Here is a 16,364-nt window from a genome sequence, read left to right as displayed (position 1 = left end):
GATTCATGTCAATGTATGGCAAAAACTATTACAATATTGTAAAGTAATTAGCCCCCAACTAAAATAAATAAATTTATTAAAAAAAAAAAAAAGTTGGCTTAAAGCTCAACATTCAGGAAACGAAGATCATTTCATCTGATCCCATGTCTTCATGGGAAATAGATGGAGAAACAGTGGAAACAGTGTCAGACTTTATTTTTTCTGGGCTCCAAAATCACTGCAGATGGTGAATGCAGCCATGAAATTAAAAGACGCTTACTCCTTGGAAGGGAAGTTATGACCAAGCTAGATAGCATATTTAAAAGCAGAGACATTACTTTGCCAACAAAGGTCCGTTTAGTCAAGGCTATGGTTTTTCCAATAGCCATATATGGATGTGAGAGTTGGATGGTGTAGAAAGCTGAGTGCCAAAGAACTGATGCTTTTGAAGTGTGGTGTTGGAGAGGCCTCTTGAGAGTCCCTTGAACTGCAAGGAGATCTAGCCAGTCCATGCTAAGGGAGATCAGTCCTGGGTGTCCATTGGAAGGACTGACTTTTAAGTTGAAACTCCAGTACTTTGGCCACCTCATGCAAATATTGACTCATTGGAAAAGACCCTAATGCTGGGCAGGATTGGGAGCAGGAGGAGAAGGGGAAGACAGAGGATCAGATGGCTGGATGTCATCACTGACTCGATGGGCATGGGTATGGGTAGACTCCGGGAGTTGGTGATGGACAGGGTGGACTGGCGTGCTGTGGTTCATGGGGTCACAAAGAATCGGACACGACTGAACAACTGAACTGAACTGAACTGAATATACATGTTTCAGTGCTATTCTATCATATCACCCAATCCCCACCTATTCCCACATCGTCCAAAAGTCTCTTCTTTATATCCTTGTCTCTTTTGCTCTCTTCCATATAAGGTCATCATTATCATCTTTCTAAATTCCCTCTATATGCATTAATATTCTGTATTGGTCTTTCTCTGACTTACTTCACTCTGTATAATAGATTCCAGTTCATCCACTTCATTAGAACTGACTCAAATACATTCTTTTTAATACTGAGTAATATTCCATTGTGTATATGTACCACAACTTCCTTATCCATTCGTCTCCTGATGGACATCTAGGTTGCTTCCATGTCCTGGCTTTTGTAAACAGTGCTACGATGAACACTGGGGTACACATTCCCTTCAATTCTGGTTTCCTCAGTGTGTATGACCTGCAGTGGGAAATCTGGGTTGTATGGCAGTTCTATTTGCAATTTTTTAAGCAATCTCCACACTGTTCTCCATAGTGACTATACAAGTTTGCACTCCCAAGTGAGGCATTGTCATTTCTGCCTTAGCCTCTGGAGAAGCTCCGTATTTACAAGTTTCCTGAGGGGCCCGGCTTCTCCTGGTGTGGCAGCCAAGACTTGTGCCCAGCTAGACCTTACCAGGCCCTCCTGCACACACACGCCTCTACCCCTTGTGGTCTCTAAGGAGCCTTCAGGCCCTGCCTGTGAGGAAGGGCTGCCAGGGGGCTGGTGACATGGCCGGGATGGGCCCTTCTCAAATCTCTTCTGGGGTGAAGGAGACTCTTGTGCCTGACCAAGCGTGTAAGACTTCCCTGCTCAGCACAGGGTGGGCACTGGCTGGGCCCCTCTACAGATGTGGTGAGAAAGCTGCCACAGAAGAACAGGGAGGCTCCTTCCCTGACAGGTGTTGGTGTGAGCGTCTTCCCTCTGAGCCTCAGGCAATGAAGCCTTTCTCCTGACTCAGCTGTCATGGGAGCCTCAGGTGCCGGGCAGGTTGTGGGGTTTGAGTGACTCCAGAGTTTGAAGCTGCAGGGGGTCTGAACACGCTCTCCCTCTAGGGTCTTGGCCCCACAGAGCAGGTGTTATCTCCCCTCCTCCTCCCTGCTGTTATTCCCTCCCCTTCTCTCTCTTCTGCTTCATCCAACTCCTTTCAGAGAAGACACACACATTCCATATGATATTGTAAACTTTATTCATGGCCGGGGAAAGAGAAAACCATGTGAGTGAAATGGGGTGGACTGATTTCACACAGGAGAGAGCAGTGGCCCAGGGTGAAGGAAGTCACATAGGGTTTAACAGTGATGACTTCCCACGTGTTCCTGTCCTATTTCCCGGAACCCCCGAATAAGCCTGTTTGATCTGAATTGCCAAGGTAAGCACAAAGTCTTGATGAAAGACAAGGTTATGTGAAGACAGAAGCAGAAGGACATTTGAAGATACTGCTGGATTTGAATGTGGAAGAGGGCCCAGGATCCAAGGAATGAAAGCATTGCAGCTCTAGATGCAAAAATGGCAAAAAGTAGGATCCTGTCCCAGGTCCCTGGATGAGGGGCCTGTCAACATCTTGGTTGTGTCCAGGGAAACCCATTTCTGACTTCTCACTCCAGAGCCATCAGAGGATAACTTTGTCTGGTTCTAAGTCCCTAAGGCAGTGGCAAATTATTTTAGCATCAAAACAAAAGTGGACACAGGAACAGACAAGCAGGCAGAGGGGAGAAACACAGAGGAGAATAGACAGACTGCAGAATGTTGGGTGATCAAGATTCAGGTGGATCTTGAGAGATGCAGGGTGTCAGAGACAGATGGAGGGATAAGCAGATAGGGAGCCTGGAGAAAGGTGAGAGGAGAAGGGCAGAAAGTCTGCTGCTGGGCAGGAGGCAGGAGATGAGGCAAGCTGGCAGGTGGACAGACAGAAGCAGGAAGTGGGCAAAGAGGCAAGGACAGCAGAGAGTGACAGCAAGACAGGGTGGCAGGCAGAGGCTTTCAGAGCTTGTCCTTGTCCCCATGTGGATCAGACAGCTTCCTGAGCTGCAAGTGGATCCCATTTTTGGATCTCAGCACAATGAGTGGCATGGGCACAGGGATTCTGGAGGGATCCGGTGACAGCTCAAAGCGAAGCAAGGTCAGGGCCACGGCCACCTTCAACTCATTCATGGCAAACTGCTTCCCGATGCAGTTCCTGGGTAAGGAGGGGAAAAGGAAGTGAGCAGAGACTGCTAACCCCTGCTGAGCACAGGGATTCAGGGCTGTCCTCCAGGTGGCCCAGCCCTGATCCCTTCCTTACTCATCACACTGAAGTTGCCAGCAAAGCTCTCCCCCGACAGATGACAAAGCCCACCTCTCTAAGGTCTAGCTCCTAACTCCTAGTCCTGCTCTCAGCAGGAAAACCTGGGAAGCATCGGTGCTCTGAGCCACAGAGTCAAGTCAAGTGGATCAAGAACTGTGAACCAGTACTTTATTCACTCATCCACTGTCAATTCCTGGTTTCCGGTCAGCCCAGGGCACTGTAGTGGGTAGGGTAGACACTCTCTCAAGACCTTATCACCTACGGTGGACAAACAGGCTGTCGAATCCCCAGAGATGACAAGACAGGGTTGTGCAAGGAATCAGAATGCTAACAGGGAGGCTTCCTGGAGAGCACAAGGGTTAACCACCCTGAACCTACTGGACAAATTCCCTCCCAGTTAATGGTCTGGCTTCCTGTCTCCCTCAGCTCCTCAGTCAATCTACATTTGGAACCTTCCCATTCCAATCCAAAAATGACCCTCCTAACCATCCCTTGGGCTCCTTATCTGACCTTTTCAGCCTCCGTTCCTCCCCTCCCTCTACAACCACAGTAGCTCCAGGACTGCTATGTTCTACATCACAGGGCGGACACGTCCCAGTACCTCAGCTGCATCACAGCCCTCTCTGGGTTCTTCCAAGCTCATCTGGGGTCTGTCCCTCTCCTCTTCCTGACTCAGGCACTGTTGAGGTTCCCTCCCCTCACCTCTGCCATCCTCATGCTCAAGGCTCAATCCAGTGACCACCACCCTCACCCCCTCTGCTGGCTGCACCTCTTCCCACTCTGGACCCTCAAGGCATCATGGGTGTTAACTCAAGGACACATCACATCCAGTGCCCAGCACAGTGCCAGATCATGGATCCTCCCACAGTCTGCTCAATGAATGAATGAGTGAAAGAGTGGGTGTGCGAATGATGTCTGTCTTGAGTAGACGTGTTGACATGTTGACAGTCAGCCCTGAGTGAGGACAGCATTATCATCCCTGTGTTCCCATCTCCTAGCACAGGTCCTGGTACACGAAGACACGCTTAATACATACTTCCATATTTAAACAATATTAATTGAATTGAAAACAAGTCAAGTGGAATGAGAATATAAGAAATATTCAGTCTGACCTAGGAATCAAGCTGTGTAGGCCCTTCTGTCCTCTAGTGGCAGCTGCACGACAGGCAGTCATATCTACAAGGAAGGACTGGACCCTGGTGTAAACCAAATCCTAGAATCAATTCAGGAAGACAGTTTGCTTCAACACTGTTCCGTAAAGGTTGATTTACCAACTGAGAGATTACTAGAGCTGTAGAGTGAGAAAAAACTTGTTTTTACCAAGTTACAAAGTCACTGAAGTTACTATTTCAGAGGAGGTTCTCTAGCCTTTAAGATCTTCAGATCAATTATTTAGGAGTGTATCATCCAGGCTCACAGCTATTTCGATGTGCTTTATGTTTTACATGCAATGGATTTTTCAAATGCACGTGTCAAACACAAAATAGCCTTCCTCCTGTAGGGAAGGAGCAAATTAACCAAGATTTCATGGTCAGGCTTTCTCGCCCTGCGGTCTCTCACTGTTGCCTTACGGTTTGTAAATAATGATTGTGTAACAGCTGAGATCATGTATACCACTGCATGCGTGTGTCACATGGTACTCGCTTGGACTCTGGCTACTTTTGTTATATAAGTTCCACCTGGAAAAGCTCTGGGGGACGTGTGTGGTACACCTTTATGAGTTTCACCATGAAAGCCCTGGTTACTGCTGCACTGGGGCTAAGTTGGAGCAACATCATGGCTATATTATATGAGGTTATGTTCTAGCTAGGCTATGGTGTTTATGGCTGCTGCTACGGTGGCTGCGTCAGGCAGGACAGAGGCTGTGTTATGGCGGCCATTCCAGCCAGGAGAGAATAAACGTGTCTGCAGTTCCTATGGCTCTTCTAGTCCTCTTTCAGCCTCTTAGCTGACCCTTTGCTTATCCTGGGTTCAGCAAACAGTGTGCACAGTGTGAACAGTGGGGCAACTGGCATCATGAGTAGGATCAGCAATAGAGTCCCCAAAGCAGACTTGATTGTCCTCCACTTTAATGTTTTTCTTACTAACGTTACCCTGTACTATCTGGGACTATGGTGTCTAAACTCTGCTTTTAAATGAAGAATTTTGGCAACAGAAAACTATGTCATGGTTATACTAATACACAGTGAAAACTATGTTGGATGTACTGCAGAAATAGAGAACGCACTCATGACTGTGAAAATTTCTTCAAACTACAGCTATAAGTGATCACATACATGACTTGAAGCCTCAGGACATGGAAGGCATTTGGAATTCCAAATCCAGGCAAGTACGATGAATACAGTGAGGGGCAGACTGGTGAATTAAGCAAAAAGCCAGTGGGCTGACTAGGAAGGTGGGAACAGAGAAAATCATCTTTTTAGGTGACTGAAATTGTGCTACCCAAACATGTGTAGTTTAAGTTTCAGGAAGACTTCTAATGCTAAAACGTCAAACTCCTAAAGTGAGGAAAACCCAGGATACTTTGGATTGGCTACTATCATGGAAATGAGGTCAGTCCTTGTGGACATCAGGAGGTCAGTGTCATTGTGGTGGGCCCTGAAGTCCTTCTTGTACATGGAGAACCACGCCTCATTCTCAGCACATCAACATACAAGGACAGAACTTCATGCTCCACATGTGAAGGTAGACAGTCACACACATCGGGTAGCAACCAGTGACACTTGCTTCTCCAAGTACAGAGGCCTCACCTGGAGCCTCCTGAGAAGGGCAGGAAGGCATGGCTGTGTCGACTAGAACCTGGTGCAAAGTGGTTTGGGTCAAACACCTGCAGAGAGAGCACCGGGGCCAGGACATTTGGGGTCAAACCCCTCACGTGAATCCACCAGGGGATAAGAATCTCAGAGAGGAAGCAGGGGAAGGGTTTGATGTCAAGAGAGCATCCCATCTCCTCCTCCTCCGTTCATCATACCTCTGGGTTCGGCCACACCTTCGGGTTGTGATGAAGCCCATAAAAAGAGAGGGAGACTAAGATTCCTGTGGGGCAGAGAGGAGAGAGAGAAGCCTGATGATCCCATGGTGCAGGGGATGTGTGTCTTCACAAAAGTCCTGGGAGCCACCATGGGAGCACCCTCTGTCACTCTGAATGAAATGATGCTCTTGCAAGACAGGTGGGCGGGGCATGACAAAGCACACCATCACAGATTAGGGGTAGGTGACCACAGCCCAGGATTGAGAATTAAAAGAACTGCAAGCTTATGCTTAGGAGCAGCTCAGGTGACAACTCACATTTATCAAGTGTCATCATCAACCTGGGGACTGTGCAATAATCATTTAATCCTCACACAAGCACTCCTGTCCCCACGAGCCCATGAAGCACCTGAGGCTCAGAGAGGTTATGGGTTGGGTTTATGGTCTCACATTTTGGAGGTAACCGGGCTGGGATTCAGACCCACTGGGTGCTGAATCAGTGAGTGGCCTCCAGCCATGGCAGGGCTCTCAGACCTCATCATCACCTGCTCTTTGCCATCCACCAGAGAACACCTCAGAGACTAGACCCTCTGACGTATGACAGTGGAGTCTCTTGAGCTCCCTCCTTTACTTACACCCCATATGGAAGAACCATGCCTCCCCCTGCTTCTGCTTTTCTTTTAAGCCCTCATGATTCAAGGAATTAGAATTTTAGGCTCCATCATAAGACCGCACAGAAGGGTCAACATTTATTTGTTGAGCTTTGTTGCATTCAAATTTTGTGTCAAATAATTTTTCTTTCAGTAGAGGTTAATGACTTTACAATGGTGTGCTGATTTCTGCCATACTACACTGCAAATAAGGTACAGTTATGTACGTATATATATATGGAGAAGGAAATGGCAAATCACTCCCATATTCTTGCCTGAGAAATGTCATGGACAGTGGAGCCTGGTGGGTCACAGTCTATGGGGTCGCAAAAGAGCCAGACACAACTTAGCAACTAAACAACAGCTATATCCCCTCCATCTTGCATCTCTCTCCCCCTTCCCATTCCACCCCTCTAGGTCACCTCAGAGAATCAGGCTGGGCTTCCTTTTATATAGCAGCTTTCCACTGCTGCTGCTGCTACTAAGTCACTTCAGTCATGTCCGACTCTGTGCGACTCCATAGATGGCAGCCCACCAGGCTCCCTTGTCCCTGGGATTCTCCAGGCAAGAATACTGGAGTGGGTTGCCATTTCCGTCTCCAATGCACGAAAGTGAAAAGTGAAAGTGAAGTCACTCAGTTGTGTCCGACTGTTTGCAACCCCATGGACTGCAGCCTACCAGGCTCCTCAGTCCATGGGATTTTCCAGGCAAGAGTACTAGAGTGGGGTGCCATTGCCTTCTCCAATACATGTTAATATTTTACGCATGATTATCTATGTTGATGGTACTTTCCCAATTCATCCTATCCTCTCCTTCCCCTCCTGCGTCCACAAGTCCATTCCCTGTGTCTGCATCTACATTCCTTCTCTGCAAATAGGTTCATCAAAACTATTTTCTTAGATCCTATATATACATGTGTGTGTGTTAATATATAGTATTTATTTTTCTCTTTCTGAGTGCTTCACTCTGTATAACAAGCTGTAGATTCTTCCACCTCACTGCAACTGACTCAGATTCGTTCCATTTTATACTGACTAATATTCCATTGTGTATATGGACCACATCTTCATTATCCATTCATCTGTCAGTGGATATCTAGGTTGCTTCAACATCCAAGCTATTGTAAACAATGCTGCAATGAACACTGCGGCACATGTGCTTTTTGGATTCTGGTTTTCCCAGGGTATATTCCCAGTGGTAGGTTTGTTGAATGTGTGGTAGTATTAATTGTAGGTTTTATGGAAAAGCATTTTTTAAAACTCATTCAAACTACAAAATAAGTATTATCTTTAGGCAGACAAGAGCCAGAGTATTCTGGAACTGGAAGTGCACAGGTGGATTTCTGGTCTACCACGTGGTTCTACAGCGTGCTTAGCTGAATGGTGAGGTGAGGTTCATACCTGCAGGTAAGGAGCATCCATCAGGGAAGGTGATGGGCTTGCTAAGATTTCTGGAAACAGTTGGCACTGGCGTGTAGAGTCTCATGGCCTCCTTGATGCACATGGTGGTGTAGGGCATCTGGTCCAGATGGTCCCTGAAAGGAAGCTCACCTGAGGACAGGCAGGACTGGACAACCACTGATTCTCTCTAGCTCAGGTGGGACAGGGTCCTTCACCTCCAGGAAACTCACCAAGTGATGGAAGCACCATCCCCCAGGAGGCTCTGGATCTCTTCCCGACACCTCTGCTGATGCTCTGGGTGGGAGGCTAGAGCATAGAGGATCCAGGAGATGCCACTGGCTGTGGTGTCGTGACCCTCGAACATGAACGTGTCCACTTCAGCACGGAGGTCCTCGTCAGACAAGCTGCTTCCATTCTCCATCTGTGGAGGCAGGGCCAGAGTGCAGGGTCTGCCCTTCCTGTGTGCTTCTGCCCAAAGGCTCAGGCCTCTCCATCCCACACTCACTCTGGCAAAGAGGAGGATGTCCAGGAAGTCCAAGTGCCTCCTGCTCCTCACCGTCTCCAGCTCTCCCTCCTTCTGCAGGTGAGCCTTCCTCTCCTTGATCACTGCATCTGTCCCAGAACAGTGGTTCCCAGACAGAGCTGAGGACTCTGAGGGCTCAGATGCAGCACCCACCATAGCCCCATCTGCCCCTCAGGCCCAATCTGGCTGCCAGGTGGATGAGGGTGAGGGTGGGACTTGGTAAGCATGTCAGGACTGAGAGCTCCAGTATCATCTACTCTAGATGGGAATCCCCACAGTAACACAGCCCATGGGGGCTCTGTCTGAATGCTGCTGGGAGGGGGAGTGGGTCTCACTCAGTCATCACCAACGTGGTGACTCTTGCAACTCCTGTTCAACCCCTGACACCCCGACCTCTGGGTTCCCAGTCCCTGCAGCAAGCAGGTGTGTGCCAGGTCCTGAAGAGGAAGCAGAAGTCTGGGCTCTGCCTAAGGGGTCAAGGTTAGGCCAACATGAGCCTGATGAAGGTGGGGGAGCAGCCCAGGAGGGGGAGGAGAACCTGTGTGTTGATGGGCAATGTGGCAGGCCCAGTGGCTCCAGCGGCCTTCAGGGGTCAACCTGTAAAAGAGGTCGTTCTGGTGGAAAACATTCCGCAGTCGGGAAAATATCAGATGACTGAGGTCCCTGATAGCCTGGATGTAGGACTGGGCATTCCTGAAGGTAGAAGATGCAGAAGAGACTGGAGTTGAGAGAGGTCCTGATCCGGAAAAGGTCAGATTCCTTAGGTAACACTGAGGGATTCTCATTTCTGCTGCATTTCCTGGAGGCCTCCCCCTGGAGTCCTTTACAAGTGTCCTGAGAGGCCAAGCTTCTCCCTGTGCAGGAGTCAGGGACTTCTGACAGAGTCAAGGGTGGTCTGGGTGGAATTTACCGTGATCCATGTCTCTCTGTAGAATGTTACTTTTTGTGCTGATAAGCATCCACACTGCCCTTACTGCCTCTCAGGTAAGTCCTTCCCAGCTGATGAAAACAGGTCCCTGCCCTTGAAAGCTGTCACTGACCTGTCCATCTGGATGCTGCCCTGGTGGCTGAAGGCACACTTCATGATGGTGTCCAGGGTCATCAAGGAGACATGTCCAAAGATCTCCAGATGTGAGTCCTGGCTGACGAGCTTCTCCCACTTGTCCTGTGGAGGGAGGAGGCACTGACCCTGCTCTGCTCCCCTAGAAGACCTGTGCTGCCAAGGCCAGGCTTTCTCTCTGTCTCTACATCTTCATATGAGATTTCCTCATGATCTAAGTAGACATATTTTAGCAACTTATGGCTGTAACCTACATGGTAATGTGATGCCTGTTTTTCTGAATCTTCCTTATATATGCAGTTACATTCTCTTCTAATATCCTAATTAGTCCTGAATATTTGGATAACATATGATAATAAGTTATGATAACCCAACATTTGCTGCATCATCGAAAAAGCAAGAGAGTTGCAGAAAAACATCTATTTCTGCTTTATTGACTATGCTGAAGCCTTTGACTGTGTGGATCACAATAAACTGTGGAAAATTCTGAAAGAGATGGGAATACCAGACCACCTGACCTGCCTCTTGAGAAACCTGTATGCAGGACAGGAAGCAACAGTTAGAAATGGACAAGGAACAACACACTGGTTCCAAATAGGAAAAGAGGTATGTCAAGGCTGTATATTGTCACCCTGCTTATTTAGCTTATATGCAGAGTACATCATGAGAAACGCTGGGCTGGATGAAGCACAAGCTGAAATCAAGATTGCCGGGAAAATATCAATAAATTCAGATATGCAGATGACACCACCCTTATGGCAGAAAATGAAGAACTAAAGAGCCTCTTGATGAAAGTGAAAGAGGAGAGTGAAAAGTTGGCTTAAAGCTCAACATTCAGAAAACTAAGATGATGGCATCTGGTCCTATCACTTCATGGCAAATAGAGAAACAGTGGAAACAGTGGCTGACTGTATTTTTCTGGGCTCCAAAATCACTGCAGATGGTGACTGCAACCATGAAATTAAAAGACGCTTACTCTTTGGAAGGAAAGTTATGACCAACCTAGACAGCATATTAAAAAGCAGAGACATTACTTTGTCAACAAAGTTCCGTCTGGCTAAGGCTATGGCTTTTCCAATAATTATGTATCGATGAGAGAGTTGGACTATAATGAAAGCTGAGTGCCGAAGAATTGATGCTTTTCAACTGTGGTGTTGGAGAAGACTCTTGAGAGTCCCTTGGACTGCAAGGAGATCCAACCAGTCTATCCTAAAGGAGATCAGTCCTGGGTGTTCATTGGAAGGACTGATGTTGAAGCTGAAATTCCAATATTTTGGCTACCTGATGAGAAGAGCTGACTCATTTGAAAAGACCCTGATGTTGGGAAAGATTGAAGGCAGGATGAGAAGGAGACAACTAGGATGAGACGGGTAGATGACATCACCGACTCTATGGACATGAGGTTGGGCAAACTCTGGGAGTTTGTGATGGACAGGAAGGCCTGGCGTGCTGCGGTTCGTGGGGTCGCAAAGAGTCAGACACAACTGAGCGACTGAACTGAACTGAACTGAACTATGATAATAACCACCTTTGGCAGAGCAGAAAGCATAGTTTCTCAAGAGACAAAGGGAGAACTTTTGTGTCCTGAGGTCAGATCTGGACAGATGGTATCCAGCACCTGGAAGCAAATATTTCAAGGCAAGGAAAAGCTAAAGTTCTCTAATGGGGCTCCTAGAAGGGGCATGAGCTACTCAATTGCTCTCATTCATCTAATGTTAGCTAAGAACAGGTGCTACCTGGTCTGGATCAGAGGTGATGTTTGTGAAGGCCCAGCTCTGTGAGTGTAGACCTGGCTTCATTTCCTCCTATGAATGGCTCAGTGACATGCAGAAGCCATGAAACCTAGGCCAGAGCGCACCTGCCTGACATCCTGGGATGTCCTCTCTGCCACTGAAGCTGCCATTGTCCAGGCTGGCCAGGGCCACTTTGAGCTGACCTCCTTGCTCTATTCCCCTGCGTTCAAACATGGAGATGGGAGAAAAGTCGACCCTGAATACACCATGGCCCTGATTTCTCTTGGTGAGGAGAAAATTATGGATCCAAGCTGGTGCCTAGATGTTCCTCTGTCCCACCTAGTTTTAATGAGTACTGTCTTGTACTAAGTCTAGAGTGCATCATTCTGGGTGGCTCTGTTCAATGGATGTCTGAGAGACATGAGTGTCTGATAGTGGGCCATGTCAACTGTGCTGGATTCTAGTGAATATGGTGACAAGGGATGGACTCACAAGCATCACTCGGACAGAGTCGGCCATGATTCCCACGTAGGGCTTCAGGATGTCGTAGTGGAAGGCTGGGGTTAGCATCCGCCGGTGCTCGAACCACGTCTGCCCCTCCAATAGCAGCAAACCTGTCCCTGAACCACAGATGGCTATATGTGGGCATCGCAGAGACCAGGGCCATCTTGGGAGGAACCAAGGGTGTCAGGAGAAGTCTCATCATGGGCCAGGGTCGGCGAGGCCAGTACACTTCAGGGATGTGAATTTCCAATACGTTTGTCCATAGCATGTGATTATGATAGCAATGAGGTCGAAAAAGTGTAGGAGGGCAGGTGATAAAAGAACTTATCGAAAGGTCAGGGAACATAAGAAAAGACTGAGAAGTGATGAAGAAGCAGCTAGGCTTCAGAGGGCTACAGCACCATGAAAAAGGCTGCTGGTATTATTAGAAAAATGAAGTTTGATTCAGAGACGAGGGTGCCTGGCTCCTGTTGTTCTCCATTTACCCAAAGAGACCGCGCTTGGTGAACCTAATGGGTGGGTGGTTGGCACTTGTATTTAAATGTACTTACCAATCCAGGGCTTCAGGTATCTGTAGTTAACGTGAGCCTTTGGGTCTGAAAAGTAAGGAGGGAAGATGGATGGGACCCAACTCTGCAGACAGCCTCTAGAGCAGCTGAGGTCTAGACCGTGGGCTCCCTTCCCTTCCTGGTGCTCGTCATATGGCAGTCAGTCTGAAGCCACCAACACTTGCCTCCCGTCCCTGACTGTCTCTGTCCTGGTTGTCACCATGGTCCCAGGAAAGTAGACTCAGTGTTGCAGAGCAGAACACCCATGGGACTAAGGTGGTGAATTGCCCTGAAACATAAACTCTGTTCAGTGCCATAGAATGAGACAGAATCTGTGATTTTTCTACAATCGGTGGTGGTCTGGCCATCTCATGACCCAGGGCAGGCAACAGTGAAAGGTGCCCAACCTAGGCCAGTGTGGACAGGGAACTGGCTCCAGGTCTGGGATCATCTCACTTTGTTTGTAAGAAGAAAAAAGACGTAAAAGAGAAACCAGCCCCACCAGGAGTAAAGCATTTATTAGTAATAAATAATGTTGTCCTTATCTTGCTTGGAGTTGGGGGGTGTTTGGAGGAATTCAGGCCTTGGCGTCTGATGTCCCAGTGTCTTATGAAATTTCACACCCAGGGGCATGTACTCAAATGGAACATTGTCTCTGGCTGAGGGTTTCCCTCTCACCTGATCTCCCCAGGATCACCTTCATGTAGTCAGGGTCGTAGACCAGAACAAGGGCCCTTGTGCCCCACAGCCAGCGAACACAGGCTCTCGGGTATTTCTCTACCCTTTTCAGTAGGTGTGGCAGCTCACCCTCCTCTTGGAACTGTCACCAAGGGAAACACAAGTCAATGACTTCTTTCTTTTAGTTTCGGAGCAGGAGTGGAGGTGAAGGCCTGGAAGGGTGTCAGGTGATCACTCTGGATCCATCAGCAGAACTAAGAGTTTAGAACTATTTCTTCTGACCTGGAATCTCATCTAACCTTGCAGGATGTTCTCAGATCCGATTCTGTCCCCTCTCAAGTAGGGTTATGGGCCAACACTACAAACTGCCTACAGAATCTTACATCAAAGATAACTACATGGCTTATGAAACTTTTGTTAATAATTTGCACACAGTAACATAATTGCTTGAGCAATTTATGATCATTTGTATCACTTGGTGGGCTTCCCTGGTGGCTCAGGTGTTAAGGAACATGCCTACAAAGTGGGAGACTGAGTCAATGCCTGGTTGGGAATATCCCCTGGAGAAAGTAAGCAGTTTTTTCATATTATTTGGCTTATTTAGAGAAGAGATAGATATTTTAAGAATTGAATTTATATATTAGTTTCATTTGCCATCCTGATCATATATATGTTTGATGCTACCCCATCATAGATGTTAATGTATCTGAGTATGAAAGAATGTTTGGAATATGTATGGCTAAGTGAAAAAAATTAAATATTGCACTGTGTGTGTAATATTATTTCCATAATGAGTGTGTGCACAGTTGCAGGGCAGATTCTGCATGTACACATATGAGAATGATATTGAAAGAAGATTTTGATATGTGGATTTTTAATCTCAGTTTCATTGACTAATTATCAGAAATTTGGGGCACTTCCCGTCTTGTAGTGGAATCTTTGCACACTCCTGAGTGTGGACCACAAAGGCCTTTCCTTTCTGACTTTACCCTCTTTCTTCTTACCCTGACAGGCTATTGATTCACAGGACCCATTAGTCTGCACCCAGGATGCGGCTGCCAGCGTTCCTTGCACTAGGTCCACCTGCTCATCTTCCAGGTCTTTGCTCATGTTCTTCCCTGGTTGCCCATCATCTTTACCACAGAGCAACTGCCTCTCCTCAACTTTGGAGACTCAGTTTGTTTTGTTATCTCTGGATTTCTTGTCAGCAGTTGATCCCAGGCATGTTGCATTTATTCACATCATCTTTACTTCAATGGCTTCTGTGTAACTCAGAGCAACCCTGTGTACTTTGGTATCTCATCTCTGCCTGCATCCTTCTACCATCAAGACTCCCCAGTTCTGAGGGAATTTGGCTACTCTGGGTCACATTCCTTCACTGAGCTTGTGTTTACTGAACAGTAACTCTGTGCCAGACACAGATTGAAGGCACTAAATTAGGATGTGGCTCTAGATGCTTGCTGTTTGGAGCTTGTGGGCTAGGGAAATAGACTGAGAGATCAAGTGGCCATAATAGAAGGGCGTCATGCAAGTGTGATGGACAGAAGACAAAGTCTATGGGGAAGCTTTGGGGAAGGGGGCCTAACTCAGACGTGGTTGTTAAGAAAGTCTTCCTGTACTTGCTCTTTCTTTGACTCATAATTTACCAAGATGCTTTCAGGATAGAAAGAAGAACCAAAGACAAGATTTCCCAGAAGAAGCTCATAGCTATGATCTTGCAGAGAGAAATAGCTGCATCTAGTTAGCACTGACATGTGGGAAGGACATCTAAGGAAAAAAGAGTGCCCTCTCCTCTCCTGGGAGACCCACGATGAAAATGACGTGGGCCTGGGGCTTGTGAGACACTCATATGAGGGATGAGATCATTCCGGGGAGAGGGCACATGGGAGCTGAGTCCCAGAGGCTGGAATGCACAGGCAGGGGGGGACGACCTTGAGTAACCTGGGGTGCAGGAGATTAGGAAGGAGAGGGGAGAGAGGTACTGGGCCAGCCCGCATGGGGCTTGGGCTGCTTCTAGTTCTTGTCCTTGTCTCCACTCTCCTCTAATTGCACTGCTGAGAAACGGAGACCTCAGCTCTCTGCAACCTGCGATTGTCTCCTAACCTTCTTTAAGCCGCAGACCCTTAGTGAGCCATTTCCATGTGGCCCTGACTTTGCTGTGAGCTCCCGCGCCCCCGGGGCAGTGGTGCCCTGCTAGGTGGGCAGGTGCTGCCCCTCCCAGCCTACAAGCTGCTCCCTTCCCTCCTGCCTGTCCCTCCACACAGAGGACTGACACCGCTCTGTTTTGCGTGCTGACGGTGAGGAGGATTACAGGCTCAGTTCCAAGAGCTCATAGTCCAGAGAGAGGACACCAAACAGGCAGTTCTCCTCACCTGGCCCCATCATGGGATCTTCACTCCAGTCTGTGGCCTCTGGTGTGGATTTCGGGCACTGACCTTACGGGACTAGAGAATTCCTTAGTCTGAATGAACCAAGCTGGTTTGTCTCCACACCTGACATAACCCAACCCAGCAAGTAAGCCTCTTTTCCTGTGACTTGACACCTTCTTAGATTCCATTCTGTTGTCTCCACACACAGTGAACCCACAGGGCTGATCCATCACACTGCACATCAGTGCTCTTAGGCAAGTACAGGGCCAGGTATGAACTTGCTGAGTGTGACCATGCTCTAGATCTCCAGCCCTCCCGACCTTCCCACTCCCCCATCCAGCTCCATCCTACCTCCCGCTTGTGTCCATAGAGCCAGTGGGAAGGAGGAGACGGGAAGTGATGAAGGGCTTTGAGCAGCCACTGTCTGTGCAGGTAGAGCTGTGCCACTTTGAGCAGAAGCAGAACCAGGCCGAGCAGGGAGACCACCTGCAGGAGCCCAGAGACACTGCCCAGGACTCTGGACGGGCTCAGTGCAGAGACACTCATGGTGCAGTGGCTTCTGGAGCACTGACTGTCCCTGACTGTGGCTGACTTTCCCTGAGCTCCCAGCCTGATCTGGGAGGATCTCCCCGCCCACCTGGGGGAGGGTGAAGGTGAACATAGAGCTCAGATCTGGGGCACCAGACTTGCTGTTCTTTTTTGTTTTTGCTTTTCTTAAACCAATCTCTCTCTTGTTACAAAATGTAAGTTTTATGAAGAGAAGATACTATTTATAAATTGATCTGGGAATCTGGGTTGTTCTAGGATACTGCAAACTATTACATGCTTACATTTTTTGAAACTTTTAACAGTTTGAAAT

The 16,364-nt window shown here is 47.9% G+C and overlaps 1 protein-coding gene across 4 annotated transcripts; it reads right to left on the bottom strand.

Annotated features, from left to right (window-relative positions):
- Nucleotides 1-1,958: 1,958 nt before the first annotated feature.
- LOC145507903 (taurochenodeoxycholic 6 alpha-hydroxylase-like) lies at nucleotides 1,959-16,116 on the bottom strand. 4 transcript variants are annotated; one of them, XM_081495388.1, is made up of 12 exons: nucleotides 15,857-16,116; nucleotides 13,137-13,278; nucleotides 12,462-12,506; nucleotides 11,899-12,026; nucleotides 9,654-9,778; nucleotides 9,152-9,306; nucleotides 8,596-8,702; nucleotides 8,321-8,511; nucleotides 8,091-8,224; nucleotides 6,042-6,106; nucleotides 5,821-5,897; nucleotides 1,959-2,962 (listed from the first exon to the last, which is right to left on the bottom strand). In XM_081495388.1, the coding sequence occupies exons 1-12, from the start codon at nucleotides 16,049-16,051 to the stop codon at nucleotides 2,767-2,769; spliced, it is 1,560 nt and encodes a 519-aa protein (XP_081351514.1). In that variant the 5' UTR covers nucleotides 16,052-16,116; the 3' UTR covers nucleotides 1,959-2,766. The 4 variants fall into 4 exon arrangements, with proteins under 4 accessions (XP_081351514.1, XP_081351515.1, XP_081351516.1 ...); XM_081495389.1 differs by having other exon boundaries at nucleotides 9,152-9,210; XM_081495390.1 differs by lacking the exon at nucleotides 5,821-5,897 and adding an exon at nucleotides 4,183-4,266 and having other exon boundaries at nucleotides 15,857-16,088.
- Between the last annotated feature and the right edge of the window lie 248 nt (nucleotides 16,117-16,364).

Source organism: Giraffa tippelskirchi, chromosome 5 (genome assembly GCF_054371585.1).
Source record: "Giraffa tippelskirchi isolate mGirTip1 chromosome 5, T2T-mGirTip1v1.2.pri, whole genome shotgun sequence".
Classification (NCBI taxonomy): Eukaryota; Metazoa; Chordata; class Mammalia; order Artiodactyla; family Giraffidae; genus Giraffa; species Giraffa tippelskirchi.
This window is presented reverse-complemented; position numbering and strand designations above follow the sequence as displayed.